At 48.5% G+C, this 18,564-nt stretch overlaps 1 protein-coding gene across 2 annotated transcripts in view; it reads left to right on the top strand.

Moving 5' to 3' along the window:
• The window catches only part of LOC135917626 (extracellular matrix organizing protein FRAS1-like), an 83,345-nt gene that overhangs the window by 33,742 nt on the left and 31,039 nt on the right, over positions 1-18,564 (top strand). For both annotated transcript variants that reach the window (XM_070522711.1, XM_065451196.1), the window contains exons 3-4: positions 13,128-13,171; positions 14,281-14,371. In XM_070522711.1, coding sequence (XP_070378812.1) covers positions 13,128-13,171; positions 14,281-14,371 — 135 coding nt within the window. The remainder of the gene's footprint in view (positions 1-13,127; positions 13,172-14,280; positions 14,372-18,564) is intronic.

Here is an 18,564-nt window from a genome sequence, read left to right as displayed (position 1 = left end):
CCCGACCTATGTGAGAATTGATGGACTAGACGCCACATTACCGGTTGTTTCTCGCCAAATCGACTGGTCAGTCTTTCAAGATCGCGTAGAAGACACATGCAAGACACATATTGCACGCAGATTAGAAGACATAATTGCGGACGCTATGCAAGATTGTACACGCTGCTTCACACATCCATCAAAGTGTACAGAGAATGACATTGAATTGGAAAGGCTTCGTGCACTACGTCGCCGAGCTGAAAGGAGGTACAGGCGCACGAAGTCAATTCTTGACCTCAGAGAAGCTCGGCGCATGCAAAAGAAGATCAAACGCCGTATGGATAAGCTAGCGGATCAAAGATGGAAATGTTTTTGCGACTCACTAGACCCCCGCAAGCCATTGTCCTGTGTATGGCGTACCCTACGGGGTCTTTGCTCAAGTCCCCAGCAACGACACCCATTCAACGCCCTTGCTCTCTATCAAAACCGCTGTGAGATAGACGTCGCAGAGGAATTTTGTGCGAACGTCGCCGGCGGCACAGTTTCAGTCCCTGACATGGCTCTAGGCAACATCCCCGGCCCACGAGATGCAAGTATGGACGCTCCATTCTCTATGGAAGAGCTAGAAGCTGCTATGGCGCTCTGTAAGTGTTCGTCTTCACCGGGGCCCGATGGCATAACATATACTGCTTTGCGCCACCTAGGCAGAGAAGCACGAAGAGAACTCCTCGGCATTTTTAATAGTTCATGGCAAGATGGTGTCGTCCCACAGGAATGGAAACGCAGCCGTCTGGTACCGCTTCTAAAAGCAGGAAAGTCACCGCTCGAACTGGCATCCTATCGGCCTATAGCTCTTGCCAGCTGCGTCGGGAAGCTCATGGAACGTATGATCCTCATGCGTCTCGAATGGTACCTTGAACACCACAAGATTTACCCTGACTCTATGGCGGGATTTCGACGGGGTCGTTCATCGATTGACAATGTCATCGATCTAGTAACATCTGTGGAACAACAAAAATATCGGAAGCGATTATCAGTAGCACTCTTTCTTGACGTGAAAGGCGCTTGCGACAACGTTTTCCATCAAGCCATTCTAGACGCACTTTTGACAATAGAACTAGGAGGACGAGTATATCGATGGGTCAGTAACTACTTGACACAAAGATCCTTGTTCGTACGAACGGAACATGGTCCGACTACCGACCACTACACATGCCGAGGCGTTCCCCAAGGTGGTGTTCTAAGCCCTATTCTTTTCAACCTCGCGCTTCTTGGGCTGGCCGAATCCCTACCGGAAACAGTGAGTGTTTCAATCTACGCCGACGACATCTGCATCTGGACATCAGCGGTTACTCGCCTGCAGGTTCGCGCACGGCTACAGAAAGCAGCAACACAGGCATCTGACTACCTTCACGCACAAGGCCTTACCATCTCAACAGACAAATGTGCGTTAGTCGCTTTTACGCGAAAAGCGATGACTCCTTATCCGGTATGCATCAATGGTCAGCCTATCTCCTACAAGAGAAGTCACCGGTTTTTGGGCGTCATTGTAGACCGAGACCTTACTTGGAGCCCTCATGTTGCCCACTTAAAGAAGAAGCTCACATCTATTGTTCACGTCTTCAAGTTCATCGCCGGCAAAAGATGGGGATCGTCAGTGGGCTCCATGCTACAGTTATATCGAGCACTGTTCATCGGATTCCTACGCTACAGTTCTCCCGTGCTTGCTAAAACATGCAAGTCAAATCTTCGAGAACTTCAGAGCGTGCAGGCGCAGGCACTACGTGTTTGCCTAGGCCTTCCGCGCAGCGCCTCAACAGCTGGAACCATTGTAATGGCTCAAGACCATCCGATCACGACTTATATTAGTACCGAAACGCTTAGAGCCCATGTTCGTCATGTTTCACGGATGCAGTCCAGCTCTCTTGCGTGCCTGCCGGAACGACGACCACAGGCGTCTTTCTCCAACAAGGTCAGCATCCATCGTGCCTCCTTACCATCAGGTTTCACACCCTCTGCACGTTCAACCTCAGCTTTGTGGTGTTTGAAACAACCTCAAGTGCGTCTTACGGTTCCAGGAATAAGAAAGAAGACCGACCTGCCTACCTTGGCCTTGAAGCAAGCAGCTCTGGATTGTTTGCACACTTTCTACTTTGATCGAATACACATATATACGGATGGCTCTTCCACTCAGACCAGCTCCACCAGCGCAGTGGTTATACCATCACGATCACTAAGCATCCAATACAAGATTTCTCATTTGACAACATCGACTGGTTCGGAGCTTGTTGCCCTCCGAGGTGCCGTTGATTATATAAATAAGCAACCGGCTAATCGGTGGGCTATATTCTGCGATTCCAAGGCGGCCTTACAATGTCTTCTGGCATCTCTTCGTCGCGGGTCATGTGAACAACTCGTGTCGGAGATACGAGAAATGCACCATATCATGATCGCGAAAGGACACGACGTCGTGTTTCAGTGGCTGCCTGGTCATTGCGGTATCTCCGGCAACGACCTCGCTGACGAAGCTGCTAGAAAAGCACACGAAGGAGCAACCCTTGTTTCAATACCTTTATCGCGGACCGATGCAGCCCAACACTTAGGCAAGCTAGCGCGCTTTTTGACATTGGAGAAGTGGCACACACCTGAATTCACTCACCACCGCTTGCATTCCCTCGATCCGTCTATGCAACTGCGGCTGTTACCAGGTCTTCCGCGAAATGAGGAAACAGTGCTGTGCCGCTTACGTTTGGGAGTCGCATTCACAAATGCTTATGCATTTCTGATTGGAATGGCTGATAGCGCCGAGTGCAATGCCTGCGGTGTCGAGGAAACCATAGAACACCTACTGTGCTACTGCCCATCTTATGAAAACGAAAGGCAAGACCTCTGCACAGCTCTCAATCAGCTAGATGGGAAGCCGTTCACCTTGAAGAAGATCTTGGGACCATGGCCTCGCATATCGCAGCTACAAAAGGCCACAAAAGCGCTGCTGCGATATTTGAAAGCGACCGGATTGAGTGAGCGCCTGTGATTCGGACTGAGTTACCGACTGATATCTCCAGTGGACTTTCTCTTCTTTTCATCTTTCCGTCCCCCTTTCCCTTTCCCCAGTGTAGGGTAGCCAACCGGGCTCAGTCCTGGTTAACCTCCCTGCCTTTCTTTTATCATTTTCTCTCTTTTGTATATATATATATATATATATATATATATATATATATATATATATATATATATATATATATATATATGTATGTATGTATGTGTGTGTGTGTGTGTGTGTGTGTGTGTGTGTGTGTGTGTGTGAGGGAGAGAGAGAGAGAGATCATGAGGTGATTAGGAGGTTGAGGGGGGTGATAAATGCCCCTGGAAATGTAGCCGGGAACATCCAGGCAGTTTCGCACAAGGTGTCATCGCTGGCATGGCCGCCGCACGTCGGTCAGCACCAGCGACGTTTGTTTTCGTTGTCGTTTTTGCCGCCCCAAAACATGACTCGTACCCACGAGGGGGACTGACCGCACTGAATTTATTGCAAAGCACACCCAACAAACTCCCAGAAGGGGTAAAGGCGGCAAACGTTCAAAACGTTTCGCACAACTGATTACATTCACTATCCACATTTTCGACGTCTTTTGGCGCATGCTTATCAACTAAAGTGCAAACGATTAATTTGCAGTTTATATAAGGAACGATGTAAGCAGGCACTTGAAATCCAGGGTCAGTGCCGGGGCCACAAGAATGTGCCACTTTTAGCGTGACTATACCGTGCTCCGCAAAATTTTGTGGAATGGCATATATAGTATAGACGCGGTCTGCGGAAACAAAGTATAGCTAACTCTATGTGCGGTAAGGTGCTCTCCACTGCATGTGTTTGCGTCGGTCTGCGGATTCAACGCATGCCATCCTGTTTCCCACCGACATCGACGTCAAATCATTACCCGATAAAGAGGCACCACTGGGACGCTGGGCCGATCTTCACCGGTATTTAAAGATATAGGCACTAAATAAAGACGTGCGCACACAGCGGGCAGCCCCGTTTCCCTCATCCGCGCGACTGCGAGGACGATTGCGCCATAAACGCCGTCCGGCCGCGATAAAAGCCGGGTCGTTAGATGGACGCCGCCTTCTCGATCCCCGGGCATATCCTATACGGCGTATACATTTGGTCCTCCTGCAAAGCACAATCACAACTTTTATTGCAATCCATTTGTCGCAATCGTTTCTTCTCTGCTGGCCCCCGAACGTGGCGTTTCTCCTGGTGCTGCGGAAACTCGCTGCTGCCTGCTGTGGCTACGGGCTGACGATGCTGGCACGCTACTCAAGCGCCTACCGCGATGCGATTGTACCACGTGCACGTCTCTCGATTTGAAACCTGCGGTTGCTGTCGATCTAGTTGTATCTAGAGTTGTCACCTGGTCGGTTTTTCACCGGCACAGCCAGTTTTCCTCACAGTGGCTGCTGCCGGTTCGCGACCCCCTCACCGGCACGCCATTTACCCGTTTTCTGGTTCTTCCTAGTGATCGTGGTAAAACTTTATTTCCCACAGTACTGGTCCTGAAGGACACTCGGCTAGTCGGCTAGGCGCCAGGTGCTTTCTAAATCTGCACATATATAACTTGCATCGTAAGCGCTCTGTCGAGCGTTTATACAAAGCAAACAACCGAATAGTCGCAATTGTATCAAGTCTATAATTCGTTAAGCTATTCACTGTCGTCTTATCCCAAGTTAATCGCGAGACTGATTAATTACATTATTTTTAGACTGATTAAGAATTTTTTCTCTTCTGGTCTTTTTTCTTGAGTGGAAGTGCAACTTCTGCTGCTCTCCGATACGTTTTCTCAGAGGCCACCGACTGTTGGCGCTTATCGCATCAGCTGGCACGACCAGCTTGGCATACGTAAGTGGACGCACATGTTTCATTTCACTACATCTTTAGTGTAACTAAAGATGTAGGTGTTAAATTTCAGAACTGTTCATTCCTAGAGTTGGCATGGCAGATGATCGATGTATCCTTGTATGATCGATGGCCTTGTATGTATCCAAAAATGTTCTCTTAATACTAAGGGTGTTCGAATAGCGAAATCTTAAGAAAAATAGTTAAGAAAAAGAACTTTCGAATATCGGATAGAATAGTGATAGCCAGTGTATTACGGGTAGCGCGAACGGTGTTTGTTCTTTGTAACAGCATCGCCCGTTCTATGAGTTGCACAACTCCTCCAGATGACAGTACAGCAGATAGCGCAGACTTTTGTACATTTCCTCAACCAGAATGGACACGCCGAACAGAAACAGCAAAGCTCAGACCAGGGGCCTGGTGCTCCAGTCGCCTGAGCGTAGCCCTGATGTACTGCAGTGGAACTGCCGTGCTCTACGTCAGAGTGCGGCAGAGCTTAATGAGCTGTTCCGCCTCTCGAGGCAGCTGGCAGCATTTGTACTGCAGGAAACAAAGGGGACGGAACCAGACGTCAGCTGCTATAATGGGTACCTTGAACCTACTATTGAACATGTGGAGGGAGAGACCGGGGTCAACAAGGTACTGTGACTGAGGCTCAAGCGGCGGTGTTCGTGCGCCGTGACCTTGCTGATATACGATGGCTTACGACATAAATGTTCAGGAGGTGGTAGCTGTGCGATGCACCTAGGAAAAGCGCGCAGACTACATTTAGTACCATACTACGGCCTAACGGAACCGAGCTGCTCCAGATGTGGTGAGGTGCATCGGGCAATGTTTCAGTTGATAATTTACGCGCGTCCAGGCAGCCGGAGACTGTCTGCCGGCTCAAGAAGAGACACGATTACTGGAAATAGACGATACAATCCCGACTCCGGACAAGCATCTGGTAAACTTGCCGGGAAACGTTTGATGAGCACAGTGACAAACCCGAGAAACCGAACACCACGCTGAAGATACTAGCTACGGACCTGACGCCGGAAGAGTTTGAGGAAGCCGCAGCCGAGACGTTCTTTCCGCAGCCAACCAATCTGCCAGACCCTCACCTCTAAGAAGCGAAGGAGCCGGAAAGTGACATAAGGCCGGACCATTAAAGACATGACCCTTGCTCCGGACGCCACATATACGCAGAGTGCCCCTGGCAAAGACGGAACATCATGGCAAATGCACCCAGAATCTTATTTCAATAAAAGTGCACACACACACACCAGAATCTCGACGAGCCAGAGAAGCTCAAACTACTCGATGAGCTCAACGACTATAGGCGCACTGGCGACCTCCCTCTGGAATAGAAGCACTCATTTGTGCATCCATTCCAAAAGCAGGGATAAAGCCGAACTGTATTGCCAACCTCCGACCAATATCTTTGACATCAACGCTATGTAAGTTCCTCGAGCGTATTGTGTCGCACCCGTGCAAGTTCCTTTATTTCGAAGAGCTGAAATGGACGCAGTCACATGTTCAATGCGTGTGTGAATTAACGCGCCTATCGTGTTGCGGCCTTTTGTGCCATTTTGTAGTTTGCTGTATAAGTGATGGAGATGAATTATTTTATTACCAAGCGGCACTGCATCCAAAAAGGTTTTGCCTATTTGTATCATTTCGCAAAATTACATTAATCTACATGGTTGACCTATAGTGTCACTTCAAGTACTTGTATACCAAGTATAGCAATATTACGTCGCAAAAAAAATCCTTAAATGTAAGCATGATTTTTTTTCTTTTTACAGATTGGAAAGTCAGTGGGAGGAAAGAATTAACGACAAGGATAATGTATATTCATCTCTAAACTAGATGAGCTATATACTCTAATAAAGGTTGAGTAACTCTCCACAATCGGAATCGGTGGTAGTTTCATCCTATGATAGATTAAGTCAAGTCTAACAAAAATATGGCAAATTCTGCGAAATTCTGCAAGGTGGAGGAAGGCTCATGAAAGGAAAAATATGCTTAGAGATGGCCAAGCCCGCTAATGCACGCAACAGGATTGCAATGCAAGAAATCGACTGGCATTTTAGGAGAGAGTTACCACCAGTACGTTACCACCAGTAACGTTTAACGTTTCTATCTCAATTGAATTAAATGCCGAGTGTTTTAGTCTTTTATGCGTCATCCATCATGAAATATAATGTTTTCATCTGTATCAAATAAATTTATTAGCACTCCGTGCGTCTCAGAAAGCAGCACCGAAACCCTTCACCGTTATCTGCCCAAGTGATACGTCATGTACATTTGAATGGTGAAAATATCAGCGGGCGGCCTAACAAAGAATAATTAACACTAAAATACTATTTCGACATATATTACAAAGCTAACTGTATCTCCGGAAATTTTGGCGTGAGTCTAAGCATTTTCTTTTAAAGGTATTCTGAAGTATAGCATTAAATATGCATTCGAGGACGTGCATCGAGTTTTGTTTTCATAAAGCCAAGTGCACTTTATAAATTGGTCCATTGTAATTCTTCAAATGATAAAGCATAATTCGTGAAATTTACCCAACGCGATTACAGTGCGAAAACTTCATTGGGTATCAAGAATTATTTAGATTCGGCACAGATTTTTCATGAGATGAGCCTAATGGTTTAAAACAGAAAAGGAAGTTGAACAGTATTATTCCGGTTCCTGAGCTGCAGCAAGATGTACGAGTAAAGCGCCCGCACTTTTCATCGCATAAAGGACAGCCTTGGTGGCGCAAAAATTAACAGCATAAACAGTGACAGAACGGAGTTGAGGTTATTTGAAGTTCCCTATTTGAGTCTTGCCCGTAACGTGGCAATAGTTCGGTGACTACGAGAGGCTTTGAGCCTTTGTCCACCGTTTCTCCTCTGACGTAGTTTCCCTATAGCAGAACCGTTGGTCGAATTGGTTCGGAACGGTTCCTCCAGTAAGTTCCGGTTCGGGTTTAGTTCCAAGGTGGCCGGAATATAACGGTTCGGTTCAGTTCCACTAAAAATAACCGTTCAGCTCCGGTTTTCGGTTCCATTCCGGTTCGATTCGACTCCCTGTTCAACTATATAAGTACTCCAGTCTGCCACCACTGCAAGCTATCATCGAAGCTCGCAACAAGGGTGCCGAGCTGACACGGAGGGAGGTCGGAGATCGCGTGGCCTCACATCCAACCCACCACGTACAGACACGCCTGTTCTTCCTCGACTATATATACTGGAACCATGGCGAGACGTCCTCGTCAAGCTTCCGAAACCGCTTCCAAAGAAGTGCAATACTCACGATTACGGTGCAGAGCGTAGATCGATGGCGTCCCGCACAAACAACATTAAGGATAGACGCCCCGCGGGACGCCTCTACCCGATTCACAAGGCTTGCCCTGGTATCACCGTACGACATGTTGCACAGGCATGTACTAGTATGACCATGAACCTAGCTCGGGTCAGCTCCGACGTTGCGCGGTCTTACGTGCGGTTGATAAAGTGCATGAGGAGGCACGCCAGGGGTTGCGTGAATGTGGATAACGCGTCGTCTTTCATACCGACAGCAGGGAAGCGATCAAGCGGCTCCGCAAGACCCCCACAATGGGCACCATTGCCTGTGACACAAAGATGGTGATGGTAGCTTTTCAGGAACAACATGACCTAGACGTGAGGGTGGACTGGAAGGCGGGACACGCCGGCAGCATCGGCGACGAAGTTGCGCATGCGTTGGTGAGCAAGGGTTCTGACGACCACTCCGTCCTGGCACCCCAGATCCTGCCTGCACCGGATGACTTTACAGCGCGAATCTCTGTGGCCAAGCAAAAATGACGCCGCGACCTCAAGGCACAAGTTCCTGTCAACGAGCCTCCGATGCCACAGAGGCTGCTACGCGATGCACAAGTCTTAATACACAAGGTCCGCACGGGAGCCGCACTGACGGAAGGCTGCCTCCATAAATGGAGTGCACGTAAGAGACGTTCATACTTAACGCACAGTGAAGGCGAAAGCGCACACGAATCACAGCCCACCGAATCAGTCGCAAGACCTAAATGCACAACGGGCGCCCGTCCTATCGCCAGACATATGCTGTAGGACTGCCCCGTATACATCCGACAGAAATACAGGCGACCGCATCATCTCATTTGAATACCGGACTACTCCGCCCGACGACCAGAGACCGCGACACGCTGCTCGTTACTGAACCTTCACCCAATTTCGTTTTAGGCCGTGGAGCCATCACTTTTCCCAATACAGATGTTTCATTCATTCATCAAGAAGCAGTATTGTTTTTTAGCTCTCCTAAGTTATGTCGCAAACGAGCAGTTCCACTGCAGGGTTAACTGTTCCATTCTTTTCCTTTATGCTTGTTCTTATACTTAGTTTATACAGGCACTGCAGCCTAAGCAAGAAGGATAAAGTGCGATAATGTGGTGGCCGCGCGCAGTTGAAAAAGTAGAAATTGGATCTCTCAGTTTTTGCCTTCGAGTGCGCTTACAAACAACAATTGTACAGCAGTGTTACCTGAACCTGAAAGCGGGGAGAACAACTGGTGTGAGGGTACTTAAAATGTTGCTTGGCTTGTTGGTTCATATACTTGCAAGGTTTAACACTTGAGACAGGTCGAAGGAAGGTAGGCACCTTCTTTCGTTAAAACCTGCATGTAAGGTGGCTCACGGGCGCTCAGACAAACAGTTTGTTAGAAAAAAAAAGCACTATATTTCACTTTCTTTAAAGTCCTGCGTTTGAGTCTATACAGGAGTCGTCGCGAACCGTAAATGTCAAGATAACTAAACCTGCGCCGAACGCTCCTTCAGTCGTCGAGCCCCGTGTGACCCAAGTTCGCTGAGAGCGAGTACTCATACGATATAGCACTATCCGGCAAATACGACCTCGTTGAGCATATCGGGCCAAGCGTGGCCGAAACCGCACTATACGCTACGCACTTCAAGGAGGGCCTGTTGCGCATTCTGATGTCGTATTGGGTGTGTTCGCGTGATCACGCAAGGCAGCAGGACCGCTGTTTTGTTGCCCAGTCACGTCCACGTTACGCCACACATCCTCGGGGGTGGGGGGGTAGACCCTCTCTTTCCATGCACACACCTCCCTTTCCACGCGCGCTTACGATGTACGTACTTGTAAAAGCAAAGCGAGGGCCGACTGAGCGCCGTTCACGCTCGAACAGTACTGCGTCTAATTGAACCCGCATACAGCGTAGTGGAAGATACGCGGCGCTGGGGTCCGCAACCAGGGAGTAGCATTCACAAAGCTGTGGTCTTACTGTGGTCTTACGATAACTGCTTGGCATCCGGAACTGGGCGGAACGATCGTCAAAGATTCGAAGGCGGCGCCGTAATCGCAAAGTGTTTTGGCGTGCGGCCGCTATAGCTTTGTGAATGTCCTCCCTGGTCAGTTGAAGCCCGCTGCTGCAGACGATGACAGTCACCTAGCTTTCTTGAGCTAAGCGTTTTGCCTACATCTCCTCGATCTTTACTCTGTTCCTTACAACCTGCATATATATATATATATATATATATATATATATATATATATATATATATATATATATATATATATATATATATATATATATATATATATATATATATATACACATATATATATATACCTCCTACATATACCTATATGGATGTAACGGGTCCGATCCTATCAATCTCTTCCCTTGCTTTTATTTCCCCCACCAGTACTTTAAACGTCTCTTGCTGATCTCGACTTCCATTCGCTTCCATTCGCTTTGAATATCGGCGCTTCTGGGAGGTGGACGTTACCTACATCAAGCCTCGCTGTGTACCTTCGCATTCCATAACATCGGATGTGCTGATCTGCCTTTCCTGTGGACACGCTGCGCCTTCTGGCGACGCCGACGTGAAGTCTGCGCATACTCAGTGGCACATATCCAAGTTGCCGTCAGTTCATTGAAGAGCGGCACATGTACAGTGACACATACCAAGTGGCACATACGTATGTGAAGGACCACATTTTAGACTGCGCTACCTCCGCAATCGACGTATACATTTTTTTTTACTGTACTATCTTCGGGATCGGCCCACATATTTAGTGGTATAAGTGGATAGCTAGATAGTCGGGGAAAAAAAGCGAGGTCTGACAATCCCAAGAATGCTATTCGCATTGAAAAAAAATTCTTACCAACCTGCTGTAAAGGGAAAGACCCCAACCTCGATCCATCCGTTGCCAAAGATGTTTTGTTAGTCTTAAAATAGTCGGAACCCTGCCGAACCAGACTTTCAGTTTGCCTTCATAAGTCGTCCACACGCGAATAACCTCGGGAAGGAGGCAATGATACCAACAGTTCACGCAACTGTTGCCAAGATTTTCGCAATGATGAGAGAATACCAGCACATCTGAAGCAACCCACTAAGTTTGACGCTCAGACATCTCGACGATGTGATACTGTGTATTAAGCTGATATTGTATGTTGTACAATCGTCATTCGAAGATCTAACACGAATCGTATTGCGTTTCGGATATCACATATCACAATATCACATCTCGACGATGCGGCATTGTGTATGAAGCTCCGAAACGCCTACGATTCGCGGTCGATCTCCGAATGACGATTGCACAACAAACTTCTTGAATGAGGTGGTCGACTGCTGAAAGTACTTGCTCAGCTTCGACAATGCTGCACTCCATACCGCAGACCGAGCATACAGGGGTACACACGCCCGGCCGGCCTGGCACTCTCTCGCACGCGTCACTGGGGGCAGCGCCCGACTTGGTGCACGCGTGGCGCGGCAACTGCGTTTGCGAACGAGTCCCTCTTCAAGTGGAGCGAGCGTGCGCGTACACGCACTTCGTCATTTCTGCACTGCGCGCACCTCGGAGAAGCCAAGGCGTAGATCGCATCATCGTGGGTGTTCCCTGGAGACGTTCACGCAATATCTTTCGTGAAGTAGCCCGACTTCAAGAACATCTGGACTGAAGATTTAGGGCCCTAGTCTCACCGAGCGCATTTTGATGGCAAAGCTTGGGTGACGACGCTCTTTTTTGCGAGAAAGAGATTTGGAGGAAGAAGGGGACGCACTGAGGACTGGGGTGAACGGTGGGCTAATTTCCATCCTTTCGCATCCAGCTTCCTCCGGTACTGTACATTGTGATATTGTCTTCGAGACTGCAAGGCAGAAAGCAGAAAGAAATGGCCTGTGCACGCGCGGTTCACATTATCCGTGGCTAAATACGAGATGTCTTCTTTTCTTTTTTTTTTGCCATACAGAAATTTTCAAGATCCGTTGAGGCAGATAGCGTGATTGTAGTCCTTGAGCTGGATTACTTGAAGTGGCGGACATTACTCGCACGAGAAATGGAAATGCATAATCACTAATTAACAAAAAAATTCATTATTTGCCTTCTTATTTACTTTACTACACACATTGTAATCTAAAATTGTATCCCGCGAGGTAATTTGCAAGGCATATTCACTAACGAATTCTAAGCATAGCACAGGTTCCGAGATGTATATATGCGCCGTCAGACTTGCACTAAAAATGCACTTTTGTTCCACTTATTCAACTAACCGCCGGTTGACGCACTGAAGCCCAAAAGTAAATGGAACGCCCTTGCATTTCGTCGCACACTTTCGGAATGAATATATCGAAACTAGTGTCACCTTGAGAGTTCGTTTCAAGCAGGTACGCCTTGCGAACTCACCGGCGCTGCCATTTTTATATTGCAACATGTGCCGTAAATTAATTAATTAGAAATAATTAGCGATATTGTTGTTATTTAGTCGATTATAAATTTTGATTTCTCGTGATAGTAATGTCTACCGCTTCGAGCTGACCAGATCAAGGACTACAATTAGGTACGCTGTCTGCCACGGGTGATTTTCTAAAAAAACTGTATGGTCAAAAATAAAAAAAAACCTGGTATATAGTGGAGTGTAGTCGCTGGCACGGCTTTCAGAAATATTGGCTGCGATGCTTGTTTTAAGTTTATCCAAACCAGTAGAATACCGAACCCGAGTCCTGCCCACTCAGCCATACCGTAGACCATGACGAACATCTCACCAAGTGTAAGGAAAATACACGCATTCCCGGCGTGTAGTGCAGGAAGAGAAAAAGTTCACAACAACTCAGAAAACAACATCTGTTGTCCCCACCCTCTGGTGGGGGAGTATTTTGGAGGAAGAACACAGAAACACAGGAAAAGGGCAAACAAACAAACAAGAACGAATGTGGTTCTTGGTGGCAGTGTGTTGTAACATCTTCTTTTCTATTTCCGCTTCCCAGAGAGGAACTCGCCGAGTCACAGCCCAGCGACGTTGAATTTCACGGTGAGTGTACAGAAAGTGACAAACAGTACGTAAATTGCGCGTGCATCCCTGTCAAAAATAGCGCAAAGCCGTGATCACTCGAGCTGTCCGCGAAGCGCTTCCTCCCATGGTATTTATAATAGCATACAGTCGGCGGCAGCATCATGGTTTATGCATGAGCGCTTGCAGAAGCGGGCAATGTGTAGCAGTCGACGGATATTAAGCATTCAACAGCTCTAACTTGATATATATACGACGCATATCTTTATGCCACTTGGCGGAATGTCCCATGGGCCCCTTATGCCGGGAAGAGGCCTGCGTGCTATGCAGAATGAGAGCATGCACAGACATGCAGAGAGTTCTCACTCACTTTCTTTCTTTCTTTTTCTTTCCTTTGTATTTATTTAATATGCGCTTAAAAGATCGCCGACGATTACTATACTCCCTAATGCGAAATTTGGGCAAGCTCTATACGTGTTTTCATTTCGCGATGTATTGGCTGGCGCGGACAATCTGTATCGTGCGGCACGTTGCAAACGAAGCGAAGTGTGGCGCGACTGCCTCGCTAATCTGGAGATCGCGAGAGGCAACACGCGGGTGACGCGGGGGCGCGATTCACAGCAGCCGCCGCAGACAGATTTCCTCTCACGCAGCGCTTTGTCTCCGTGCCTAGTATCGGTGGCGTCATCGGTGAACACACAACTGCGCTAACGGCGCGCTACTCTGGCGCCATCTCGTATAGCCATCGTCGCTGCAGAACCAGTCTTGCGAGGCACTACGCTTTTCTTCGCACGGTTTCGCCATACCCTCCTCCTCCGCTTTCCTCCTCGTGGTAATGCTGCGCCCTCCTCCACCGCTTTCCTCCTCGCACTCGCTTCGCTATCACCGGCTTTCATCAGCCGCTGCGGTACGTGTTCGCTCTTTCGTCCTTCACCGTGCTCGTTCACTCGATTACGCCGAGGACGCCGACGCTTGCCGCAGGAACGGGCGCCTAATAGCTGCGCTCTAAAAACGAATTTATTATATACTTTTCGTAAAACGCTTCTTTCTGTGCATGGCTAGCGCGGTGCTAAGCATTTCAATGATTTACTTTTTTCTGGGTGCTGGTGGCGCAATCTCGCGATTTTCAGGTGAAGCAAGCGGCGGCAACGAAACCAGAAGTTATAGACAGGAAACCACTGGACAATTTTGTGGACACCGGAACACCGGGTGAAGATACTGGTGCGTACGTAACACAGTGAGTTTAAGTACTATAGCATTATATAAAGGGTTACTGGCTTGGAAGAAAGTTGTGTGTACGAACAACTCCTCCACCCTCCCCATTTTTATTATTTTTTGTTTCTTAATTTCACTTCCTCCCAAAGATGGTAGGTTAATTGCCATGGGAAAGAAATATCCAAACGTAACGCCGTGCGACTTCGAATGCCGCATTTGACTACGCTATATAAGCTAAACGTTCAAAAAAACAATAATAACGGGCAGCATGCATTTATTCACGGCGTGCTTTCAAGTCTGCCGCGATCTATAGCTGAAATCAGTGGTGATGCTCTGAGTAAGTACGCACGAAAGAGATGGTTTTCTTGAAAGCCAGCGTTGTTTGTGTGTTATACCGCCCTGCAATGTTTTAGTCATCAGATTTTAACCGTCGAAAGCTCCTCTATTAAGCGCTACGTTCGCACACTCTACACGGGTAGTATGCTACACGATATCAGTAATCATTTCGCAAAATAAAAGCATATTAGTGTACTGAGGCGCTTAATACACTTTACCATTCTAGGGAGCTCGCGCTTTTCGACAGAAAAGGGGTTCTTGCATACGTGTTGATTGGAGCATTTCGTACAACCGCAAGAACGACATTAGCATCGCATATATAGGTGTGTGCACGTTAGGGCCACTTGGGGTTATCACTTGTATCTTGTTTTTTGTTCCTCACCCTTTTCTATAACCTGAATGACTGTTACCAGCTGACTAGGCAATGTGGACGCCTAGTGGTGCTTCGTCCAACTCGCGTCCACTCCCACGCGTTCCTTTTTAGGCGCAATGTAATGCAGCGGCGTTGCGCCAGCATAAATGTCGGACGTTGGTGGTGTTAGATATGGCGCCATTTCCTGAGGCTACTTCGAGTTCCCCAAACCGCTTCGAGTGGCAGCACAGCTAATTGAGGAATGCAGGAGCAGGAAAGCGCATTCCAGAGAAGCGGCCGAGGCAACAAGTTTACGTGCCAACAAGTTCGCGTCCCGCCGGGATTAGAAGGGGCCCTGGGACAATGGAGCTCATTCGACCCCCTTCGTCTTTGAAGAAGGCTGTTGCCACCGCTGCGGAGCCGAGTCGCCGGGATTTGCAGGTGGGCGTCGGACAATGGAGCAGGTGCAGCCCTCCCCTTCTCCTTGTTCGAAGTGTATTGCCAGTCTGCGATGCAAGACCGCAGCAAGCCGCCAGGTGTGACACCACGACACGGGCGCCTACCATTGGCTGAAAGTGGCGTCATCGGAGTGGACTCTCCCATTGGTGAAACATGACGTGACTTACAGTGCTCGAAGGGTTTATAAGAAGCCTTCCAGAGAGACCTGAGCATTCTGGGATATGCCCTGATTCCCTGATTCACCTCTCTCGAACTTCTTGCCGCGGGCCGCAGCGTCCGAGTTGCTGCCGGCCCGTAATGACAGTACGACTGGTACTTGTCGCTCACCTCCCTGTACATAATGTAGAATAAACCCTCCCAAGTTTGTGTCTTCATCCCGAAGCCCGTCCTCCAACCCCTACATCTGGTTGGCAGCGGTAGGATCGCCTCCGAATGCATCAGCTGGTGGCAGCGCTACGGATAAACCTTCGTCGAGAGAGATCCTAAGGAACCGGGAAGAGCGAAGAAGAGAGAGCCTTCGTCGAAAGAGGTCCGAAGAGACTGGGAGTATCGAAGAAGGAGCGAGCCTTCGACCCAGGGAGTCCGGAAGGAACCGGGAACAGCGGACAAATGAACCGGATGGCAGGGTGCTGCAACCGTAAGTGAGCGCGTGGTTTTTTTCCTTATGATTCGCCAGACTCAAAGGTTGTGTGTTCAATTTTGATAGTTCTGGGAATCGGGAGTTTGTTGCATTGTGTGTTTGCACAGATTAATTAAGGAAAACAGTTTTAACCACCTGTCGGGGCAGCTGCCATGGATCTTAGAAGGTTGACGAGGTTAGACTTGTTGTTGGTGTGCGACGATTTGGGAGTTGAGGCGGACGAACGGATGGAAACGCCAGCTATCATAAAGGCGATTAATGATAGTGGCAATGATGACAAAAGCATTGCGCTTGCTTGGGAGGTGATACAGGAGCCACGGGAGCGTGTGCGTCGTGTACGTTTGCGAGAGCGTCGTGAGCTTAGGAGTGAGCGTCAGCGTGAAGAACGCGAGAATGAACGGAAGCAGGAGCTTCAAGAACTTACTCTTAGGTGTGAGCGTCACGGACGTGAGAATGAACGCGAACGTGAGCGAGAGGAAAAGTATGAGAGAGAGAAGGCAGCACTGATCAAAGAGATACAGTATTGTGATCAGTTATTGGCACAGAAACAACGGCTGTCTGAGAATTCTGTAGGTAGTACAGAGCGAAAGGATGCGGAAGCATCGAGCGGATTTTTGCCAGAAGCCGACGAAAAGAGTAGTGCCTGTGAGATTGGCTGCCGATTCATAAGTGAAGGGAAAACGCTAGCTGCTAACGATGCCTTAGTGGCAACAGAGGCCGTTAAAGGCCGTAGTGAGAGCGACGAGGTGCTGTGCCAACAGATGACTGTGGAGACAGCTAGGCCAGCTGCGAACAAATTGGCACAGTTACCGAGCGTGTGCGTCGCTGGTAATGTTAGCGAGGTTGCTAGCGAAGAGAAGGGCACTTCTGACCCGACAGAAGCGAGCACCCATGTAGAGCCAGATGTGCGTGCAGAAGTGAAGTGCGAGCTGGACGATGCAGTTGAGAATAGTTCTCGGGGTGGCGAGCTCCGTAGCTCACGAGAGAACAACTGCATTGTTCAGGGATCGGTGCGGCTCTCCGCCAGTCTAGATGGCCTAGATAGGGATGATTCAGTTAATCATTCGGACTGTGCGCGTGAGACAGCGATCGATACCGACGGGCTGTGTGCCGATTCACAGCGTGCGCTGGGCAATGTAGTAGAGGGCAGTTCGCAAGAGTGCGAGTTGTCTTACTCGAGTAAAGCCTGCTGCATTGTGCCAGAGTCGGTTGAGCTGTCCGCCAGTCGAGGCAGAGAGAGAGTAGATTTAAATGTAAATCACTCAGACAATGCGGGTAAGAGGCCGATCCGGGCCGACGAAATGTGTACCGGCCAGCACGAGGCACGAGAAGGCGACATGAAGGCGAGTGCAAGGAGAAAGCGCCGTAAAAAGAAGCGCGGTAAAGACCGAAAGTCGGTAAATAATGTAGCGCCGCCAAAGATGGCGAGAAACCCAAAAGGGCAGGGCGCGAGGAAAAAAATGCGGTCGTCTAGGACGATGTTGACGCATCCAGAACGTTCGAGCCACAGGTCAAAGGGGGACCGCGAAGAATGTTCTGCACGGACGCGGACAAAGGGCACGAGGCAGTTAAGCTCCTCGTCGTTCCGTAGTTCTTTTCACAGCTCAGCGTGCAGTTCGAAGAAACGCAGGGTGGCAGGACGACACCAGGTGGGGAGTAGCGACGCGGTCAATCGAGTTTGTGTTGAAAGCGGGGCGCGAGGACGCAAATTGGCAGGAGACCGTAACGTCTTGGGGGAGCTGATAGTGAATCAGCCCTTTTGTTGTTCCTCCGTAGCCAGAGTAGCTTTGAAACTGCGGCCTCCCCGGGTACGACTCAAAGTATGAGTCAGACGTAAGCGTTTGGAATGAGAGGCCAAGAGAGCTTCCGTAGTAGGAAAACGTGTTGTTTTGTATTTTATTTTGAGCATCGGAAAGTTTTCGCGATTTGAGACTAGGCTTTCTTTCAAGGTGTAAGGTATGAGCTCTGCTTATGATTTGTTTGAGAAGCTCCGAGATTTGAAAGATGCGTTTTAAGTAAACGTGTAGTCTCGCGAGATGCTCATTAATAAGTAGATAGGCTTTTTTTTTTGTGTGTGTGAGTAACCTGAGGGTCAAGGTTATTGTTGAGAGGCCTATCGTAAAGCGCGTGTGTTATTTAACCTTCTTTCTTTTTAAGCGTTTTTGAATTTTGTAAGGTTAAGCGCGTAGATTTGAGTGAGTGCATGATTTGCACGGAGAAGCGTTCTTAGTTCCATTAGCGCGTGTTCTGTGTGGACAGAAGGAAGCAGATTTATGACTGGGTTGCTAGTGTGTGTGGAGGGCAGCCGTATTCTGACTTCTTTAGTGAGCGTGCGTGGAAAGAGTTAGTAGAAGACGCATCATTTTAAGAGTTCTGCGGAGTGTGTAAGTCCCGCGAGTTTAATTGTTCGTT

This window comes from Dermacentor albipictus, chromosome 1, assembly GCF_038994185.2.
Source record: "Dermacentor albipictus isolate Rhodes 1998 colony chromosome 1, USDA_Dalb.pri_finalv2, whole genome shotgun sequence".
Classification (NCBI taxonomy): Eukaryota; Metazoa; Arthropoda; class Arachnida; order Ixodida; family Ixodidae; genus Dermacentor; species Dermacentor albipictus.
The sequence above is the reverse complement of the archived record's forward strand: the minus strand, read 5'-3'. Positions and strand labels throughout refer to the sequence as shown.